We start from the raw sequence: 20,233 nt of genomic DNA on the forward strand, positions 1-20,233 counted from the left end.
GTTACTGTAGCATCACTGTAGTCAATCATGGTGGAATTTGGCTCGTTAGATTTGTTTCGAAAAGTTACACCTATCCGTAAAAAGATTTCGCAAATAAACTTCGTTTAGTACTCCATACATATATTTATTTTTTTTGAAAAAAATTTGAGGGTTGCCAACCAAACACGGTCCAAATTAATTTGTTCCAATATTTTCTTCCTCTGCTCCGTCCCGAATTAATTTCCTCTCTTAATTTCTCCCCACATTCTCTTGCTCTGATTCATATCCAAATCCGCCCGCCTTAATTTCTTGCCACGCTTCCGGTGATTTTTTTTGGTTGGCCGCGGACCAGCGCATCCACTTTTGACGAGAGCTGACAAGGCACCCCTGTCTCTCACCAGTCACCACTCACCACCTATTGGCGCTTGGTTTCCTCCGTCCTGCTGGAAGGTGGAAGGCGAAGTTGTCCTGCGCAAGCGAGCCGAGTGGGAGACTGGGAGGCGGAGCGCCGAGGTGCGGCCATGGCGCACCTGCTGCTGCACGGCACCCTCGACGCCACCATCCTCGAGGCCGACCACCTCACCAACCCCACCCGCGCCACCGGCGGCGCCCCCGGCATCTTCCGCAAGGTAAAAAAAAATCGGCCCCAAATCGAATCTTTGCTTCTCCTTCCAATCCGCGGGGTACGACATAGTAGAGGCGGTTGCTTGCAGTTCGTGGAGGGGTTCGAGGACTCGCTCGGGCTCGGGCAGGGCGCGACGCGGCTGTACGCGACGGTGGACATCGGCCGGGCCCGCGTGGGCCGGACGCGGGTCATCGCCGGGGACCCCGCGAACCCGCGCTGGTACGAGGCGTTCCACATCTACTGCGCGCACTTCGCCGCCGACGTCGTCTTCTCCGTCAAGGCGGCGCAGCCCATCGGCGCCACGCTCATCGGCCGCGCCTACCTCCCCGTCCGGGACCTCCTCGCCGGCCGGGAGGTCGACCGCTGGCTCGACATCCTCGACGCCGCCCGGAAGCCGATCCGCCACGGGCCCAAGATACGGGTGCGCCTCCGGTTCCAGGACGTCGCCGCCGACCCCCGCGGGTGGGGCCGCGGCGTCGGTGGCGCGCGCAACCCCGGCGTGCCCTACACCTTCTTCTCGCAGCGGCCCGGGTGCAGGGTCACGCTGTACCAGGACGCGCACGTACCCGACGCGTTCGCGCCCAGGATCCCCCTCGCCGGCGGCCGCCTCTACCAGCCTGGCCGGTGCTGGGAGGACGTGTTCGACGCCATCAGCAACGCGCGCCACCTCATCTACATCACCGGGTGGTCCGTGTACACCGAGATCACGCTGCTGCGCGACGGCGCGCGCCCGCGCCCCGGCGGCGACGCCACCCTCGGCGAGCTCCTCAAGCGCAAGGCCAGCGAGGGCGTGCGCGTGCTCATGCTCGTGTGGGACGACCGCACCTCCGTCGAGTCCCTCGGCATGAAGTGGGGGTTCATGAGCACGCACGACGCCGAGACGGCCGAGTACTTCCGCGGCACCGACGTGCGCTGCGTCCTCTGCCCCCGCAACCCCGACGCTGGCAGCAGCGCCGTCATGGGCGCGCAGATCGCCTACATGATCACCCACCACCAGAAGATCGTGGTCGTCGACCACGAAATGCCGGCGAAGCGCAGCGACCGCCGCCGCATCGTCAGCTTCGTCGGTGGCCTCGACCTCTGTGACGGCCGCTACGACACACAGTTTCACTCCCTGTTCCGGACTCTGGACACGGCGCACCACAAGGATTTCCACCAGCCCAACCTCGCCGGCGCGTCCATTGAAAATGGCGGGCCAAGGGAGCCATGGCACGACATCCACTCCAAGATCGAAGGCCCTGCCGCGTGGGATGTGCTCTACAACTTTGAGCAGCGGTGGAGGAAGCAAGGAGGTGGCATTGATCTCCTCGTCGACCTCAAAGCTATGGCAGACCTGATCATACCGCCATCGCCAGTGATGTTCCCCGAAGACCAGGAGACATGGAACGTGCAACTCTTCCGGTCCATTGATGGCGGCGCGTGCTTTGGTTTCCCTAACACCCCAGAGGGCGCAGCTCAATCTGGTCTTGTCACTGGCAAGAACAATGTCCTTGACAGGAGCATCCAGGATGCCTACATCCATGCCATACGCCGGGCCAAGCACTTCATCTATATCGAGAACCAGTACTTCCTCGGCAGCTCATTCGGGTGGAAAGCCGACGGCATAAAGCCAGAGGAGATTGAAGCACTTCATCTGATCCCCAAAGAGCTTTCACTGAAGATTGTGAGCAAGATTGAAGCTGGTGAGCATTTTGCGGTCTATGTTGTGCTGCCAATGTGGCCAGAAGGTCCCCCTGCTGGTGGATCCGTGCAGGCAATACTTGACTGGCAGAGGCGGACGATGGAGATGATGTACTATGACATTTCTGTTGCGCTTGAGGCGAAGAGGATCTACGCAAATCCAAGGGATTACCTTACATTCTTCTGCTTGGGGAACAGGGAGGTGAAACTGAGTGGCGAGTATGAACCTGCAGGCCGTCCATTGGATGGGACAGATTATGCTGGGGCGCAGAATGCACGGCGCTTCATGATCTATGTTCACTCCAAGATGATGATAGGTATGCCACAAACACACTGCATGATCATAAATTCTTAATCTAGAACAGAAATTTTACTCATAGGTTGCTGCAAGTTCATTCGGTTGCTTGAAATTGTTTGCGGCTGTTGAACATCTTCAGGCATTCTTTGAACATCTGCAGTTTCAGATTTTTATGTTCCATTATTTGAAGTATCTTATAATTGCCTATCCAATTTAGAACACCTCGTGCCATGTTATGACAGGGATTTTTCTGGAAAACCTCAAATTCAGGTATATCTTGCTGGCAGAAATATGACTGCTGATATTGTGACCTAGCCTTGTTTCCTACGCTGTCAAAACATGTTTCATCTCTCATGTGGTTCAAGTTAAATCTGTCTAACATATAACACCCTCCTGTAATGAAAGGGCTTGCATAAGTCAGCTTAAATTTGAGCTATAGAATTCGTTATTAGAAATTGAGGTTCAGAACCAAACATATCTGCCGTGTTCCATTCTTGCTATTAGAAACATGACTGCTGATATTGTCACCTAGTCTTCATTTCAGTTGCTACAAATACAAAGTGAGCACATGTTTCATGTGGTTCAAGTTTCAATGTCTCTAATGTGTAATCCACCCTTTGTCTATTTCAGTTGATGACGAATACATCATCGTTGGATCTGCTAACATCAACCAGCGCTCAATGGATGGGGGTAGGGACTCTGAGATCGCCATGGGCGCATACCAGCCATGCCACCTGAACACCAAAGGTCAGGTCGCCCGAGGGCAGGTCCATGGCTTCCGGATGTCTCTGTGGTATGAGCACCTTGGCATGCTGCATGATGATTTCCTCAACCCAGGCAGCCTGAAGTGCGTTCAGAGGGTGAACGAGATGGCTGACAAGTACTGGGACCTCTACGCCAGTGACAACCTCGACGCCGACCTCCCTGGGCACCTGCTCAGGTACCCGGTTAACGTCACAAAGGAAGGCGCAGTTACAGAGCTCCCTGGAGCAAAATACTTCCCCGACACAACGGCGACAGTGCTCGGGATGAAATCTAAGAACCTGCCTCCTATTCTCACTACTTAGAGAAATGTTTTCTTTTTCTTTAGGAGGTGCAAGATTGCTATCTTCTGAACTGTTCACTGCTGCCTCCTGGACATAGTTCCAGCAGCGCTAGGTATTCAGATTCTGTTGCCGTGTGATAAGTTTATTGGGTGGAATGCTGAATTGGCTGTTCAGCTCATCTGAAGTCTGAACATTTCTTGGTCCTTGCATGATGCGTTCTAGAGTGCTGAAATTCTGAAGGATCAGGAATGCGACATGAGTTGACGCATTATCTGCTCTGATTTCAGACTTGGTTGGCTAGGTTTTGACTTCATTCTGGTCCTTCTGGAAGGTCTTGTCAATTGCACAATGGTAATCAATTCATCTGCGCATGAACCGGGGAGTTTGACTAAGTTAAAAACATGCTGGTTGACATAGTCACACCTGTGCCATGCCAAACTTTTCTTGGCACTGAGTAAAAAGTTTTCTTAGCACTCGTATTACTAGTCGGACGCAGATGTTCCTGCCATAAGCTTTCCTAAGTTGTGGTCAGTAATTTTTGCATACCGCAAGAAAGTGTGGCTTGAGTCTGGAAAATATTCTGTGAGCATAGGGCGGGCATTCAGAAATAACTTGTAGTCTTCAGTCCTCTTTCACAACTCCAGAATTCAGAACATTTCTGCTCTGTCCTAAAGAACTGGTAGGTATCGCCGAATAGCTAGAGAAGATACAAGATAGCAGGAGAATCATTTCCAAAGCTAGTTATCATGTTCACAGGTCCAAAACGGAGGAATATTCGTGTCACGTCTCAGTGCCGTCCAGTTTAGTGGTCTTTTGGGGGGTGTGGTCTGGTCTGAGTTGGAAATGTTCAGAGGAAATGGCGGTCACTGATCAGTAGTGACCTTGTTTGGACCAGCTGATCCTTTCAGCTTTCCCGCTCCCCTCCTTTCCCTTTCTTCTGCATCAAGCCCGTTCCTGTCCAGCTTATTCCCCCGTTCTCTTCTCTTCTCCGTATCGGTCCATTTCCCCGACGTTTCAAGGCACGTTTAGACATAATAAGGAAAAGCAGTGAGATTCGGTCTGCTCGGTTAATTCAATAGTGTTATGTGAGAGAGAATAAGTTGAAACAAGCCGAAAGCAGACAAACAAAACAGAAGGACTGCTCCTATGGGTATTCTCTGCATTTTTTTCGAACATCGGAAGACACGGGGCAGTTCACGATCCATGCGCCTGACGACCCAATTCGTGTGCTTCTCAATTCTCAAGCCCTGAGTTCTTTTTCAAATTCTTGCATCACAGCATTAGTCTGTTTCTCCATGGAACAAAAATTTCGTTTGCTCGTCGAACACGAAAAGAGTGAAGATTCCATGTCGAATTCCTCCGTTCCAGAGGCCCCCAACGCATTCTAAAACTATACGAACATAGACTGAACAATGGCCCGGCCATGTCTGCACAATTGCTAAACCTGGACATGATCCTGGCGCCACGCAGCAGGGTTCTCCCAGGCACGAACCAGTACCCACACACCATCACGACACGCAGCTCATCATCTCCAGGGGCGTCCGCGCCGTGGTGGTTGGCCAGGGGATACGTGGCCGGCCCAACGCTGCCGTCCTGTCACAACAGAGGATCGATCCGACGAGCAGGAAACCTCCTCGTGGATCACACGCACCGTTCGATCGGGGTCGCGGTCACGGCACCGGGCCCTACCCCCAATCAGTAACACGAGTGGTGCTGTGCTGGTAAACCCCAGCATTCATGTCGTTGCACCGATCCCGTCCCTGTCCAATTCGCAGCAAGTTGGAGCGGCGGCCAATGCCCTCAGGCAGAAGAATCGTGTAGGGCCCGGAGGAGCGGATTGCGCGCGTGTGTAAATTTGTTGGGTCTGTTTGTAGCGTTTGGAGGGTTTATACTGGATTCTGCTTCATCTGTTCTCACGCAAATTAAGATACTGTAGCGTGAAGTTCGTTTTATGAGCTTATGATAAAATGAAGTAGAAGCTAGGTGAAACTGGTTTTTTTAGCTACGGAAAATCTTATTCGTTCGACTAACCAAGAGATTTGCAGTAAAACCAGATGCCCTATATAGACGACCTTCCATGCCAAGTCTCGCTAACCCTATTGCAGAAATGGAGCATGCTCAAATTGAAAATTGAGATGGCATTGGTTGATGACTCGTTATGTTACCATTGGCAATTACTTCGTTTGGTTTTGTGTGTAGTTTGTCCGGTCCACACTCCTTGCCTGTAGACCTCATATGAGAGTATGGGAGTAGATTGATAGATTTTTTAATCAAACTTGTGCAGTTGCGCCATGGATCGCCACTCAAATCTACCTGATGAAATAAGGATTTATACCTCCTAGCTAGGTAAGAGGTTGAATGAGCGTCGTGAAAAAAAAAAGAGTTGGTAGGGTGTTGCTAAGAGCAACTCCAAGAGACTCTATATCCATCCCAATTATTAGAAATATAGATTTTGATAGAAAAATACTCTCGAAGAGCTTTTCTAAATGGTTATCCAAATATAGCCCTTATCTATTTCAGATTTCTCGCTAGCCAAAAATAGCTAGCCAAAATGGCTCTCTGTAAATAAGATATAGAAAAGCTGTTGGAGAGTGAACATGTATAGAAAACGATTTTTATGTAGATGACTCTTCAAATGATGATTTAGAGAGCGAAATTTAGAAAGACTCTGAAAGATGCTTTAAGATGCCTCAGGTTCCTAACTCAGTAGTATGTTAGTAGTATGCTCACAAAGTCATGTTTTAAGCCAACCTTATTTAGTGATAGATAGGTAGTGTGTCTGTTAATAGCACCATGCTTATTGTCGGTGCCCTGACCCGACGGTTTGGACCCAACCAGTGATGATGCTGCGTGTTCCTTGTCACAGATGTTGATGCAAGAGGCAATACAGTAACACACGGGTTTATCTTGGTTCCGGCGTGGGGCCGTACGTCCAGCAAAGGAGTGTGCGAGAGCATTGTACTATCTTGCACCGGAGGTGCCTATAGTAGGGGGTACATGCGAGGCGAGAGAGGGAGGGAAGCTCCCAAATCTCTGCTAGAGAAGGAGTTGATTGAGGCGAGTGCCAAAATCGGGTTTCAGAGGAGCGTGTGTGCTCTGCTAGTAACACGAAACGTTGTGTCCTACTGAATGGGCCGACCGCGACCCCCTTAAAGGAAGCCCGCCTCCTCCTTTTATAGACACAAGGAGGGACGGTGTACATGCGCAGGGGATCGTGGAAGTCGAAGTCTTTTCCCCGAATCGCGGGGGTGCAGTGGTCGAGCACTGTGGGGCATGGCGTCGAGCGTGGCAGTCGTCCTGGGCATCGTCCTCGGCCTTGCAGAGATCGCGCCGGCGTCCTGACAGCCCCAGCAGGTGGCGTGGTCGTCGCTGTAGGGTGTACCGTCTTCCAGGTGTGGCGTGGCGGCGTTCCGTGGGCCCTGCAGGCCAGGGTCTTGCATATATATGTGCGCCAGTGGTAGTGGGGCACGTGGCGGTCCCGGGCCCCCCGGGTGGAGTGCTAGCGCGTGCGCTAAGGGGGTCTGGGAGTCACGTGGAGGTCCCGGACCCCTCGAGGGGGGAGGTCCGGGCCTCCGGCTGCTAGTGCTGAGCATCCCTCCTTGGGGGACACGTGGCGACGCCGGATCCCTTCCCGAGCAGGGGACGGGTCCGGGGCCGTTGGTGTGGTGAGGTGGAGTCCGGACAGCAGGAGTTGGCAGAATAGTAACGGGAGCTGTGCCGAGCACGTCTCGTACCGCGTCGCAGGTTCCCACAGTGTTGGCACAGCGTCCGGGATGGCGGAGCAGTGACCGGAGTTGGCGGACGGGACTCCGGTCACAGCCACTGTGGGGAATGGCAGCCTGACGCCGTCTGACCTGGGCGCTGTGGAGGAGTGGTTGGCATTTAATGCCTCCGTACGATGGGCGGGTGAGCGGAAGGGCCGTTTGTCCTTTTCGTCGAGGGGTGGCCTCGAACGAGACAGAGACGATTCGCCTCCCCGAGAGTAGGCTCGCTACCCTCGAGCGAGGCGGAGACGCGGGGCGCGGTCGAGGGTCTCGATGGGAGCCCTCGAGCGAGACGGAGATCACCCCGCACGTCCGCGGGGGGTGCGGATGGGCCGCGTGCTGGGTTTCTTTGAGTCATTTCCTTTCTTCCAGATTGGAAGGAGGCCGTAGGCCTTCGTGGGCTCAGTTGACTAATATGTGTTTACGTTTTTAAGGTGATTTTAGTACCTCTATTTGATTTAATTTCGCGAATGTGTTTGTAAGTACAACCTGTATGCATATGATGTGATAAATATGCATCCATATGCGAGGGGCTACTTTATACTCAAACGTGTCACCGTCACGTACCTACAAATTCAAACGTGGTTGAAGTACCAAACACACGCAATTACTACAAAATTCCGGGTTTATTAGGGCATTCAATACGGCAATTACTGGTATACGTCGCCGTAGCCCGTAGGCGTCAAGCCACACATCCACGAATATTCCCTTCCCTTCTTCCTCTTCTCCTTTTCCCCCCTCCGCTCTGCTCTATTCCATTCCCCGAAACCAACCCAGACCACCCCCGACCCCACCCCCACCACCGCCTCCGCCTCCGCCTCGCCGCCGGCGCCATGACCGGCGCCGCGGCCCACGCGGTGGAGCCCCGCGGCGGCGCCTCCGCGCCCCAGTCCCCAGCCGCAGCGACCGCGGCCGCGGCGGCGGCGGCGGCCAAGGGGTCGGGCGGCCGCGAGCCGGCGCGGAAGGCGGCGCCCGTGACCATGGAGCACGTCCTCCTCGCGCTCCACGAGACGGAGGCCGAGCGGGAGGCGCGGATCCGGGACATGTTCGCCTTCTTCGACGCCGCGGGGCGCGGGCAGCTCGACTACGCGCAGATCGAGGCGGGCCTCGCCGCGTTGCAGGTGCCCGCCGAGTGCAAGTACGCCCGCGAGCTGCTCCGCGCCTGCGACCGCGACCGCGACGGCCGCGTCGGCTACGACGACTTCCGGCGCTACATGGACGACAAGGAGCTCGAGCTCTACCGCATCTTCCAGGCCATCGACGTCGAGCACAACGGCTGCATCCTCCCCGAGGAGCTCTGGGACGCGCTCGTCAAGGCTGGTATGTGCTTCCTAGGCCAAACCCTCGGCCTCCCCGGCTCTCGCCTCCCCCAGCCCCCAGTACCCGTGCCGCCGCGTCGGTGATTTTGTGGGCCTAGGTGCTGCTCTGCCACACGACGCGCGCGCGGTGGCCGGATTCTGACGCGCTGTGCGTAATGTACCTGCTGTGGGGTACTCTTGGTGGTTGTTGGAGGCTCGAGACGAATTAGTACTTAACCGTTGGGGTTTGTTAGTTTTATATTTGCCTTATTTGGTTTACCGGGCTAGTGTTAGATGGATGCGAGTGTTGTCTGGATGCGAGTGTTGAGATGGAAAGCATTCTCTGCAATTAGACTTAATACAGATAACGATACAGGAACTCGCTGGTCCTGATGGACATCTGCTGCAAGTATTCAGCAGTCTCTGTGAGTAGCAGGTAGTTTGAGCTCTAAGCTAATTTCTGAATATGAAAAATTCATTGTAAAAATGATTCTCTCATTTCTACCCTGGTTGGAGTAAGACCATGTACAGTTAATTGGCTGTCACATTATCTATTGCCTGTAGGACTTTAACCATTACTAGTGCTACTGAAACAAGAGTGCAGACTAAGCTATGTTTCCCTGGAAATGATGAAAGCGACCAAGCTGTATAACTTGCAATACTATGATCACTTTTTGTGGTATATAATGCTCATGTTTGAAACGCAGTTAGTAAACTATGCCTGAACTTAGCATTGCTGTTCCAAAATTGCACAATTACGTACTTCATAAAACAAGTGGAGAAAGGGGAAAAGGGAACTAACATGTCAACAAAACATGGTTATAGGATTTGGAAGTAGTTTTATATTTTTATTCCTCTATAGATTTCCAGATTGGTTAACCTATATTGATTTAAAAGTTGAAGGCTAGCATTGTGAAGATTTTACTATGCTGCTTCTTTAAAATATGCTAGCAAACTACTATTTTTTTCTTCATAATGCTGGCGTAAATCAGCATGGAAACTTGTCGTGTCGGTCCATAAATCATCTGCACCTGACATATCTGGTGCAAAATTAGAGCCAATATTATATTGCTATGATCGTAGGTATTATTTTGTAGAGTCATCCATATTTTAAGGCATCTTTTTAAATAAAGCTGTACAAAGCTAATATGTAGGACAATGGTGCACCATATTATTATAGTCATCTTGGGCGTAAATAACTAAATGTTTGCAGTCTTCAAGTCATCTTTTAATATGTTACTAGGATATATAGCCCATGCATGACACTGACAAACAGGCTAGTTTAAAACCAGTGAGAATGCTTCTACTGCTTCGATCTCCCAAACGATCACACATATTTCACTAGATCTTGAGCATTGTTGTGTCCATATGCTTACTATTTCATTGTGGGCATACAACTGAGCTGAAGTTTCTTGCATTTATCTTCGATCCTTCTAATTGAGTTGAAATTGGCATGTGGCATAATTAATTTCTATGGATTGGCAATACATTATATGTCCTAGCGCTCTCAGCCTCAATGGACTTCAGTAATGAAGGTGCTGATCCACCAAGTGTTCTTGATGAAGATGATAAGCGCTCTCTTACCCAACATTCTCGCATGGTCATGAAAACTGTCCTTAACACAGCTGACATTGCCATTCATGTGGCATGCTCTCCCTCATGCTACTGCCCCATTCTATTTACCTAAGTGTAAAATGTGCTTTGGATCCCTAAAGTTGTCGCGTCACATATGTCTCCAAACTCCTAAGTTGCAGCCTCAGGTAAATTGATTAAACCAGCCAATTAATGTCGTAATCACACTGCTCGAGACAGGAGTACTGATGTGGTGTCCACATGACATGCTGACCGAGCATAACCTGATTCCAAAGAAGCCCTCGCCTCAGTCACCTGAACCGAAACCAAAACCGTTCTATTTTATGTTCTTTCTCTGTACGAGATGATAAGTTGGTGGAGCGGCTTGGTGCTTGCAATGACAAGTGCTGGCCAAACCTACAATAGAGGTCCTTTCTGACTCTGGTGGCTGGCAGAAACATATGGTCCAATGAAATACCTTTATGTGATTGAACAGTGTTGTATTATGAATGTTAAAATGTTTCCGATGGTGTGTACCCTTGCCTGGTTGAGCATGTTCTAACATGTATCAAGAATAGTCCCTGTTCCGCTAGGCGGCGCCCAGGCGGCGCCTAGGCGCGCTTAAGCGCGAGGCGGAGGGTCCCCGCCTCGCCTATGGGGGGAGGCGGAACCCTAGGCGGGCTGGGTCACCGGCGAGGGAGGAGCAGGCGGCAGCAGGCGGGCTAGAGAAAGAGATGGCGGCGGGCGGCGGATGGCGCGCGAGCAGAGGGCGAGGAGAGGCGGGCGGCGGGCAACACGGGAGCAGGGGCGAGGAGTGGCGGGCGTCGGGCGGCGCGGAAGCAGGGGGCGAGTTGAGGCGGGCGGCGCGGGAGCAGCGGGCGGCTGGAGCACGTGAGCAGGGGATGAGGTTAGGATATGGGCTTGGGCTGTTTATGGGCCTTTCTATACAACTATTGGCCTACATGTGTCCTGTTTTTCTTTTTCTTATACACTTTTATTGTAAAATATGAATGGATTTAAAACGCCTAGGAAGTGCCTAGGAGCGCCTAGGCTCCGCTTACTCCCGACTAGGCTCTAGGCTGTGGGTCACCGCCTAGATTCCGCCTAGCACCTAGCGGAACAGGGAGAATAGTTGATGTTCAATTTGTGCTTGGATGCTGGTTTCAATGTGTTTCAAGAAATACAGTTTTGTGTTCCAGAGACTCAGATGGAATGTAGTTATGAGAGGTTGGAGGCTGGGGGTCCCAAACCAAGCACATAGTGAAGTTGCCTTGCCACATCTGAGAGAGGGAGGCATGAGTCAATGGATCCCTATGCACAGGTGCTGTGCGGTAAGAGAGGGAGAAGGATCGCAGAGGGATTTCTCCTATTCCTTTTTGAATCAATTGAATGAGCCTAGCCTCTTGATGTATGCTGGTCCTATCAGATCAATATAATATTTAGCTTAACAAATCCAAAGCAGATAGCAACCAAATAAAAAGTAGACAGCATTCCTTACTTAAGAATGAAGACCATTGGGGCCAAGACAGGGCAGAACACGCTTGGCACCTTAATATGCCATAGTTGGTAGTACATGGGCCCTCCTCCCTTGGTAGAACACCCCATGACATGTGATTTTTTATCTTTCTGAATTCCACATTCCTCTTTTAACTGCTAGTGTGATTCTTAGGGATTCAGAGTTGTGGCTGATGTGTCACACTGATGAGGAACTAATTGTGATAAACATGAGTAATTGAGTATTTCTTTCATTTCAAAATGGCAGTGGTAGTCTCTGTCCTTTGGTCTGGGAAAGTTATGGCTATGCCCTGAATATCTAGTTAATCTGACTAGTTTCCAACAAGTTAGAGATCAGCTAATTAGACCCTTTTTTATCAAGACTGCATGTTCCCTAATTAGAGTACTAACTTCATTCTACCTACAGTTCATATTTCATGGAGTTACATAAGGTCAAGGTTTGATTTCCTACAGTGTCTACATCTGGGAATCACCTTGCATTGTTTACTTCTCCTACTAGTGCTTTTCATATACTCTTGTATATGTTTATTACCAGGTTGTTTGAGGTTTCAGTCACATTTGTAGTATCTGTAATTTATCTTACAAGCAATGTCAGTTTGCTGTTTGCAGGTATAGAGATTAATGATGAGGAGCTGGCAAGATTTGTTGAGCATGTGGACAAAGACAACAATGGGATTATTACTTTTGAAGAATGGAGAGACTTTCTTTTGCTTTACCCTAATGAGGCAACCATCGAGAACATTTATCACCACTGGGAAAGAGTCTGCCTTGTTGATATAGGTGAACAGGCTGCTATACCAGAAGGCATAAGTAAGCATGTCAACGCAAGCAAATATCTGATTGCTGGAGGGATTGCTGGTGCAGCATCACGCACTGCAACTGCACCTCTGGATCGCCTTAAAGTGATTATGCAAGTACAAACAACACGTACTACTGTCATGCATGCAATTAAAGATATTTGGGATAAGGGTGGTATGCTGGGATTTTTTAGAGGGAATGGATTGAATGTTGTAAAGGTTGCTCCAGAAAGTGCAATAAGATTTTATACCTATGAAATGTTAAAAGAATATATCATGAAGAGCAAAGGAGAAAATAAGAGTGAAGTTGGTGCTTCTGAACGTCTGGTTGCTGGTGGTTTAGCTGGTGCAGTGTCCCAAACAGCAATTTATCCTATAGATTTAGTAAAGACACGTCTGCAGACTTATTCATGTGAGGGTGGTAAAGTCCCTAGAATTGGTGCACTGTCAAGGGATATTTGGATGCATGAAGGACCTCGGGCATTTTATAGAGGTCTTGTTCCATCATTGCTTGGTATTATACCTTATGCCGGAATTGATCTTGCTGTATATGAGACTCTGAAAGATGTGTCAAAGACATATATACTGAAGGACAGTGGTATGCCCCCTCTCAGTATTTGTTTGTGTTTCGTATCCTACCTTTACTTCAACCGTGTGTTTCTTGATTTTTGCTTGTTTCCTATGATATCTTGTAGATCCTGGTCCTCTGGTACAATTGGGCTGTGGAACTGTTTCTGGAGCTCTAGGAGCAACATGTGTTTACCCTTTGCAGGTTATCAGAACAAGGTAAGAATTTGTAATTGTACATCTTGAAAATCTTGTCTCTCTCAACCTTATTTCTAAATATATGTAGACTGCAAGCACAACAAGCCAATTCAGAATCAGCCTATAGAGGAATGTCTGATGTCTTCTGGAGAACCCTACAACATGAGGGCATTTCTGGTTTCTACAAAGGAATTCTGCCAAATCTCCTTAAAGTGGTGCCTGCTGCAAGTATTACCTATCTTGTCTATGAGGCGATGAAGAAAAATCTCTCTCTTGATTAAATTCAGGAGTTCTGCAAAAATCAGCCATCATTATTGACATGGCTGACTGTGTAGAGATAATGACGACACATGGTTCAATAGTTCCTTTTTGAAGTCAAAGATGGCGCCTTCAGTATAGAACTGGAAGCTTGGTGGCATTTTCCTCCTAATTTTAGTTCAGCAGAGATGAAGTTATAATCTTGAGATATTGACTTATCGAGGCACTTTGCCCAGCATACTGGTAACAATCCTACTTGTTGATTTATACTGCTGCCATTACACTTGATATGCATTTTTCTCTTCAATCATAGTTATTTTTCTGTACATAATCATCCTTTTTGAACGTAGTGGGGATTTCGTTCTTGCTATGAGCAGCTTATATTGTACATAAACCCCTGTTTTATAATATAAAAAAATAGGTAGGGGCCTCCCCTGCTGACTTCGGTAAAAAAAAGGTTTTGGAAATGCGATTTGAATGGCTGCTTTGTACCACCAAAATCATGCGGTTTGCCGCACATGTCCCATCCATCCTCGGATTCCTCGAATGCTATGAACCTTAGTTCATTTGGGGATAGGGAGGATAACCATTGCCAGGAAGATGGCCGGGCAAAGTCGGCGTGGAGGGAGACTAGACTTTTGGGGGACTTGGGAATTGATTCTTGTTTATTGTTTCATTGCTTAATTAAAAGAGATACAATCCCATCCTTATATAGATGGGCTGACTTGACCCTTAAGAAACCAATCTCTAAATTTAAGGAAATAACAAACTAATATAATCTAATCTTTCCTAATATCCTAGATTCATTACTGTTCACGGCGTGAACAGTACTTTCTACCCATAACATCGAACTCCATGGCTAATTTAATTGTGTGGTAGATATGTATTTGATTATTAGAAAATGCTATTTATCCTAATTATTCTGGAGATTTGAAAATGTATAGCATGGGATGTTTAAGATTAAATGATCCTTTTCCCGTAAATGAATGCTAGTAAACAAAAGGGGAATTTGCGTTCTTACCCCTTCTTTGGTCGCGAATTGTGATTTTACCCCTACTTTACGCAGCTTTGTGATTTTACCCTTGGTTTTTGAAAACGAAGATAGACTTTACCCCTACTATGTTAACGGGACGTAACGGTGTTAAATGGACATGTAAAATACAACTATACCCTTGCATTTTTTCCCCTATTGTTATGAACAGTTTGTGATTTTACCCCCATTTTGACATAAACCATATAGCTGTAAATAATTTGACTCCATGGACAACATTATATCAGACACCACAATAATTTTCCCATAATTTTATCAACATAAATCAACAAGATTAAAACTGAGCAATAATTTTGACAGCATCATAACATAAGTTGCATTTATAAAGTCTGGATCACATGCAAAGTGCAATAAGATCCATCATAGGTGCAGCAAAAGCAACATCATAGGTTCAGCAAAAGCAACATCATAGGTGCAGAAGTACAACACCAGATGGCATCCACGTGCATATGCACCAAAAGCATCAAGGGACCGAAGCATCAACTACTAGAGAGGTATTACATGCCCATTGAGAATAAATTTATGCATCTATTCCTAACAATGCAGCTAAGCTTCTGGATCTCCCTCTTCCTATTGTTCCACCTCTTCCAGCATCTCTTGTTCCTGTTTCACTTGTATTGGCCCTTCCCCTGCCCCTGCCTCTTCCCCTTCCCCTTCCCCTTCCCCTTCCCCTTCCCCTTCCGGATCCAGCATCTTCTGTTTCTGTTTCACCAGCACTTGCACTTGCACTTCCCCTTCCCCTTCCTGATTCAGCACCTTCTGTCCCTGCTGCACTTGCACTTACACTTATACTTCCCCTTCCTCTTCCTCTTCCCCTTCCCCTTTCACTCACACTTTACAAGAAAAAAAAAGGAAAAAATGGTTCAGTCAACAAATACAGTAACTATGTATGCCCAAATAAGTAAGTAATTGCATGACTCACGTTGATACTTGTGAAGATAATTCAGTTTGTGAAGATAAAAACTTTCTCTTTTGACTAGCTGTGAGGCCTCCTTGGCAATGCTTAGCTGTGTGGCCTAGTTCATTACATTCAGAACAAGGCCTCTTTTTCTTACTTGTGCTTGCTTCATCATAGGACTTGATTCTAGAGTTTCTTGGCCTCCCTGGTTTCCTTCTCAGTATAGGCTTATGGATTTTGTAGTCTAAGTTGACATGTGTCCATCTATCCTTGGATGTCATTGGGTTGAAAGTGCATTCATATGTCTTTTTGAGCCTATCCACAGAGAAGTACTCATGGACAAAGTCATCCATTTGTACCTGCCTACTCAGCTTAGCAATGAAAGCTAAAGCATGGGTGCAAGGCTTTCCAGTCACTTGCCAAGCCCTACAAGTACATGTATGATGCTCCAAGTTAATTGCATGTCTAAATCTGTTCACGGTCACTTCAGCACATCCAGCACCACATATTAGTACCTCATGGTCCTTTATACTCTTAACTTTAGCATTTAGGGCTGCTATGATAGATGGGATGATTGTTCCTGTCATGTTACTAGCAATCTTGGCTCTCAAAACAAATTTTTCAATGATCATCTGTCTTATCTTATCATGCATATCCACAATTTGAAAATCTTTTGTTTTTGACACCCAGCTATTGAAGGACTCAGAGAGGTTGTTGTTGATGTAATCTACCTTGCAATTTTCAAAGAATTTGCTTCTACTCCACATATATGGATGATTGTCATCCAACCAAGCAAGTGCACTAGGATCCTTCTCCTCTATCTTTCCCATAAAGTAATTGAACTTGTCAATTGTGAAGCTCTTAGCTGCAGCCCACATATTCTTACCATAAAGCTCACCAGTATAACCATTTTTCTTCATGTTCTTCCACAAATGCCTCATGCACTCTCTATGTTCAACTCCAGGGTACACATCATCTACAGCCCCCTCTATTCCTTTCCCCGCATCTGTACTAATGACCAAGCCTGAAGGAGTACCAATAGCCTTCTTCAAGTTATTGACAAACCAAGTCCAACTTTCCTTGGACTCAGTCTCAATCACTCCATAAGCAACTGGAAATAGCCTATTCTCACCATCCACTGCAACAGCTGCTGCTAACTGACCCCTAGATCTCCCTGTCAAATGTGTGGCATCCATGGCAATATAAGGCCTACATCCTTGCAAAAACCCATCAATGCATGGTTTAAGAGCAACAAAGGACCTGCTGAAACACACATAGCCATTGTCATCTTCTTCAGTGTCTATCTCAACAATACTGCCAGGTACCACTCTCAAAAGCTCAGCTTGATAGGTAGGTAGCAAGTCATAACTGTCAGCCCACTTCCCATATATGGTGTCCATTGCTCTCATCTTGCCTCTCACAACTCTGTCATATGGAATTTCAATGGAGTACTTCTTTTTTAGCCTATCTTGCAACTCCTTTGGTCCCATTTCAGGGTCGTCCCGCAACAAGTCAACTACTCTTTCGGCTACCCATTTGTTGGAGGCCATCGTTTCACCGCAATTATTGAATGAACCACATGTATGCTTTGGTCCACTCATCTTAACCTGCAACAAAACCAGCACAATAAATTTCTGAAAATGATACAAAAATCTACTTCATACTTGCTACAAATTGAACCAAAATGTTGAATTTACCTTGCAGCCAAGGTACTTCTTGCTCGTAGATGCAAAAAACTTCCAATTACAACCTTCTTTGGCCCTCTTGCATATGGCTCTAAACCTTCGTCTATCCTTTTTCACAATATGATAACCATGATCATTCAAGATAGCATGATGGGTTACTGCAGATTTGCACTGATCCACATCAGGGAACACAATACCTACATCAATAGTTGGATCATCGACATCATATGAAAAGGGGGGAGGATCATATTCATCATCATCATCAAATACTTCACCATCAGGGTCAAATTCTGGGTCAGAGCAACCATCAGCAGAGTCAGATGATGCAGCCAAATCACTGTCATAGCTGCTATCACTCGGTGTCACAAGAGAATCAGTGTCAGAATGCGTGCCCTCCTCATCAACTCCTACACATTCATCATCATGTGCACCTTTGCTTTTGGCTTTGGTGGCTCTTTTTTTCTTGGTGGTGGATGTCACTCTCTCATTTTGGGATCTCTCATTGGTCTGTGACTCACTAGTGCCTCTCTCATTTGCATGTACTTTATTTCTAAGAGAAGGGTGACACCTACGTTTGGTTGGTGAAAATTGCAGTGGTCCTACAAACTCATTTACCTGGGCATTGATTTGGGCTACTCCCTTGTTAAGATTGCACTCAAACCACTCAAGCATATCCTCATCTGATTTTATCTCAATAGAATCGGTCTCCAACTCACGCGAAAAAGTTATGTACTGCTTTGATCCCCACATGTAATGCTCGGCAATGAAATCAACTAATTGCTGCAGACCATAGGCATGTATGTCAACAATTTGAGTTGGCAATGTTTTGCCCTGCATCCATGACTTTGGACCACCATCAGGCAAACTGAAAAACGACCGTACTCTAACAACAAGATTTATCTCTCTATGATTTGACCTACAAATCACAGTGGTGCATACACAGTTAGCTAAATCATCCTAGATGTCGAGGTTAATTCGTCCTACAAATCTACAAATCGATTTGCCCCAAAATCTAACATCAGTACCACAGCCACAGGAACAAGAGAAATTACCTAGGGTTTTCTCCGAGACTGGACGAATCCATGGCTCCGGCCACCGCGAGCCCCAGGCCGGGTCGCGAGCTCGGCGGGTGTGCTAGCCCCGTGCCCGTGCTGGTGCTCGCCAGGCCAGCGCGCGACGCCGCGACCCCGAGGCCACCGCGAGCCCCAGGCCACCGCGAGGAGCCCTAGGCTGGGTCGCGAGCTCCGCGGGGGCGCTAGCTGGGCAGCGCGCCCGCGCCCGCGCTCGCCAGGCCTCCGCGCCCCTGGATCCGCTGAGCCGCCGCCTTCTCCGCCTGATCCGCTGAGTCGCCGCCTTCTCCGCCTCGATCCGTAGGACCTGCGTCCGCTGTAGCCGCCCTAACCGCCTCCGCCTGGATCCGCAGCCACCTGGACCCGCCTGAGCCGCCAACGCCGCCGCCTGGACCCACCGTCGCCGCCGCCTGGACCGGCCTTCAGCCGCCGCCGCCACGAGACTGGGAGAGAGGGCTCGAGATTTTTATGACTCGGGAGAGGCTCTAGTGGAGCACGTAAACAACATAAAGGGTACCAATGTCTTTCCACCCTATTTCCAAGGGGTTTTCTTTTTCTTTTAATTTGTTTATCCGAGATCCCACTGACGGAGTTGAAAGAAGGGGCAGACGGATGCTTCATTTTGGTAAAACAGGGGCAAAATCACAAAGTTACGAAAAAGGAGGGTAAAATCACAATTAGCTTGCAGAGTTGGGGTAGAAACACCAATTCCCCTAAACAAAACTGCTCCTATACTGCTGGAACTATCAAAGAACTAGTTTCAAAGGCCTCATTAATTGTTGGCGGCGTCACATAATGATGCAGCACGGTATTTGGATGAAGATTGCAAGCAGGACATGTTTCCTCCGGATCAACCAAACCATCAACCAGATGTGGGACATCGTGTGCTACATCATATCGAGTGTGCTGGACCTCTCATAATTGAGCTAACTTCACATTTCATGGGCTAAAAATGTCTAACTTCAGGATCAATGGGCTAGTTTGGCTTAAGGGATTTCCCATTTTTCGTATATTATAATTAATAGCTGTAACATATAGCGCTTTTTCTGGGGTATTATGTGGCTTGATTGATTCAAATATGGCAATACTTAAAGTTCAAGAATATCGCACCTTGGTCCTTTCTATTATCAGTTATCTGAAATCCCTTTGAGCAGGATAATGCACTTGTTCTGGTGGACAAACTCTCCAGTTTTCTTTTCTTGCCATTCATTTCCTTGGATGTCTCACTTGATTTTGATGAATTCAGCGTTTGAACTTAATCCCATGACTCATTTTCTTCATTTCTCACGTTTCAGTTAAATGGCACCAAGTTAGCTGCCCATTGCGAATTCCCGAAGGCTTATTTTGCCCCATTTCTGGGGTGAGTTTTGTTAGAGAAACTGTAACACACAGGGAAAACTCTCCTAACTTAATTTACAATTCCTTGTGCTCCTGAACTTTTCTGGAGCTGTGACCTTCACTGACCTTGAAATTGCCCTGCAGAAAGGGTGCTGGTTATACATGTATGTATTTTCCATGGCGACTTGGCATAAGTCAATGCCTTTATGTAATAATCCGCCCTTATTGCCAACATAGCTTCCTTAATCCTTATGATTTGCTCTGTTGGTAGAGCCTCCAGTTGAGACTTGAGAGACACCCACTTGGATTGGAACCTCGAAAGTCACACGCTGTTTGTGTTTGGTTACCTCCTGTCAGGTTCGGCACTCCTCTCTTAAGGGAAGGCAGGGGGAGCTTTCTTTTGATGGATTCTTTTTTTTTAAAAAAAAATATTGTTGCTAATTTACCCTGTTGCATACATCTGCATCAGCAAAAGCTGGGGTTATGTAAAGACGGCAAAAGACTTGCAAGGGGTGTCTGTGTATATGTGCTTGCATGTTTTGTTTGGAGGTGTCTGCAAGGTGCAAAAGCTTGTTTATGCTCCATACCGGTCGC

The 20,233-nt window shown here is 48.0% G+C and overlaps 3 protein-coding genes across 4 annotated transcripts; 2 read left to right on the forward strand and 1 right to left on the reverse strand.

Moving 5' to 3' along the window:
- The first annotated feature begins 376 nt into the window (after positions 1-376).
- LOC120703857 (phospholipase D alpha 2) lies at positions 377-3,899 on the forward strand. Of its 2 annotated transcripts, XM_039988048.1 has the most exons (3): positions 377-608; positions 693-2,601; positions 3,213-3,867. In XM_039988048.1, exons 1-3 carry the CDS (start codon positions 501-503, stop codon positions 3,647-3,649), a joined length of 2,454 nt encoding a protein of 817 aa, XP_039843982.1. In that variant the 5' UTR covers positions 377-500; the 3' UTR covers positions 3,650-3,867. The 2 variants fall into 2 exon arrangements, with proteins under 2 accessions (XP_039843982.1, XP_039843981.1); XM_039988047.1 differs by having other exon boundaries at positions 382-2,601; positions 3,213-3,899.
- A 4,326-nt stretch (positions 3,900-8,225) lies between these two features.
- On the forward strand, positions 8,226-19,918 carry LOC120703859 (calcium-dependent mitochondrial ATP-magnesium/phosphate carrier protein 2-like). Its single transcript, XM_039988051.1, has 5 exons — positions 8,226-8,712; positions 12,387-13,172; positions 13,270-13,360; positions 13,428-13,840; positions 19,597-19,918. Exons 1-4 carry the CDS (start codon positions 8,226-8,228, stop codon positions 13,618-13,620), a joined length of 1,557 nt encoding a protein of 518 aa, XP_039843985.1. The 3' UTR covers positions 13,621-13,840; positions 19,597-19,918.
- On the reverse strand, positions 14,940-18,696 carry LOC120703858. The gene is made up of 4 exons (XM_039988050.1): positions 18,284-18,696; positions 17,244-18,147; positions 15,571-17,153; positions 14,940-15,481 (listed from the first exon to the last, which is right to left on the reverse strand). Exons 1-4 carry the CDS (start codon positions 18,313-18,315, stop codon positions 15,169-15,171), a joined length of 2,832 nt encoding a protein of 943 aa, XP_039843984.1. The 5' UTR covers positions 18,316-18,696; the 3' UTR covers positions 14,940-15,168.
- Positions 19,919-20,233: the final 315 nt, after the last annotated feature.

This window comes from Panicum virgatum, chromosome 4K, assembly GCF_016808335.1.
Source record: "Panicum virgatum strain AP13 chromosome 4K, P.virgatum_v5, whole genome shotgun sequence".
Classification (NCBI taxonomy): Eukaryota; Viridiplantae; Streptophyta; class Magnoliopsida; order Poales; family Poaceae; genus Panicum; species Panicum virgatum.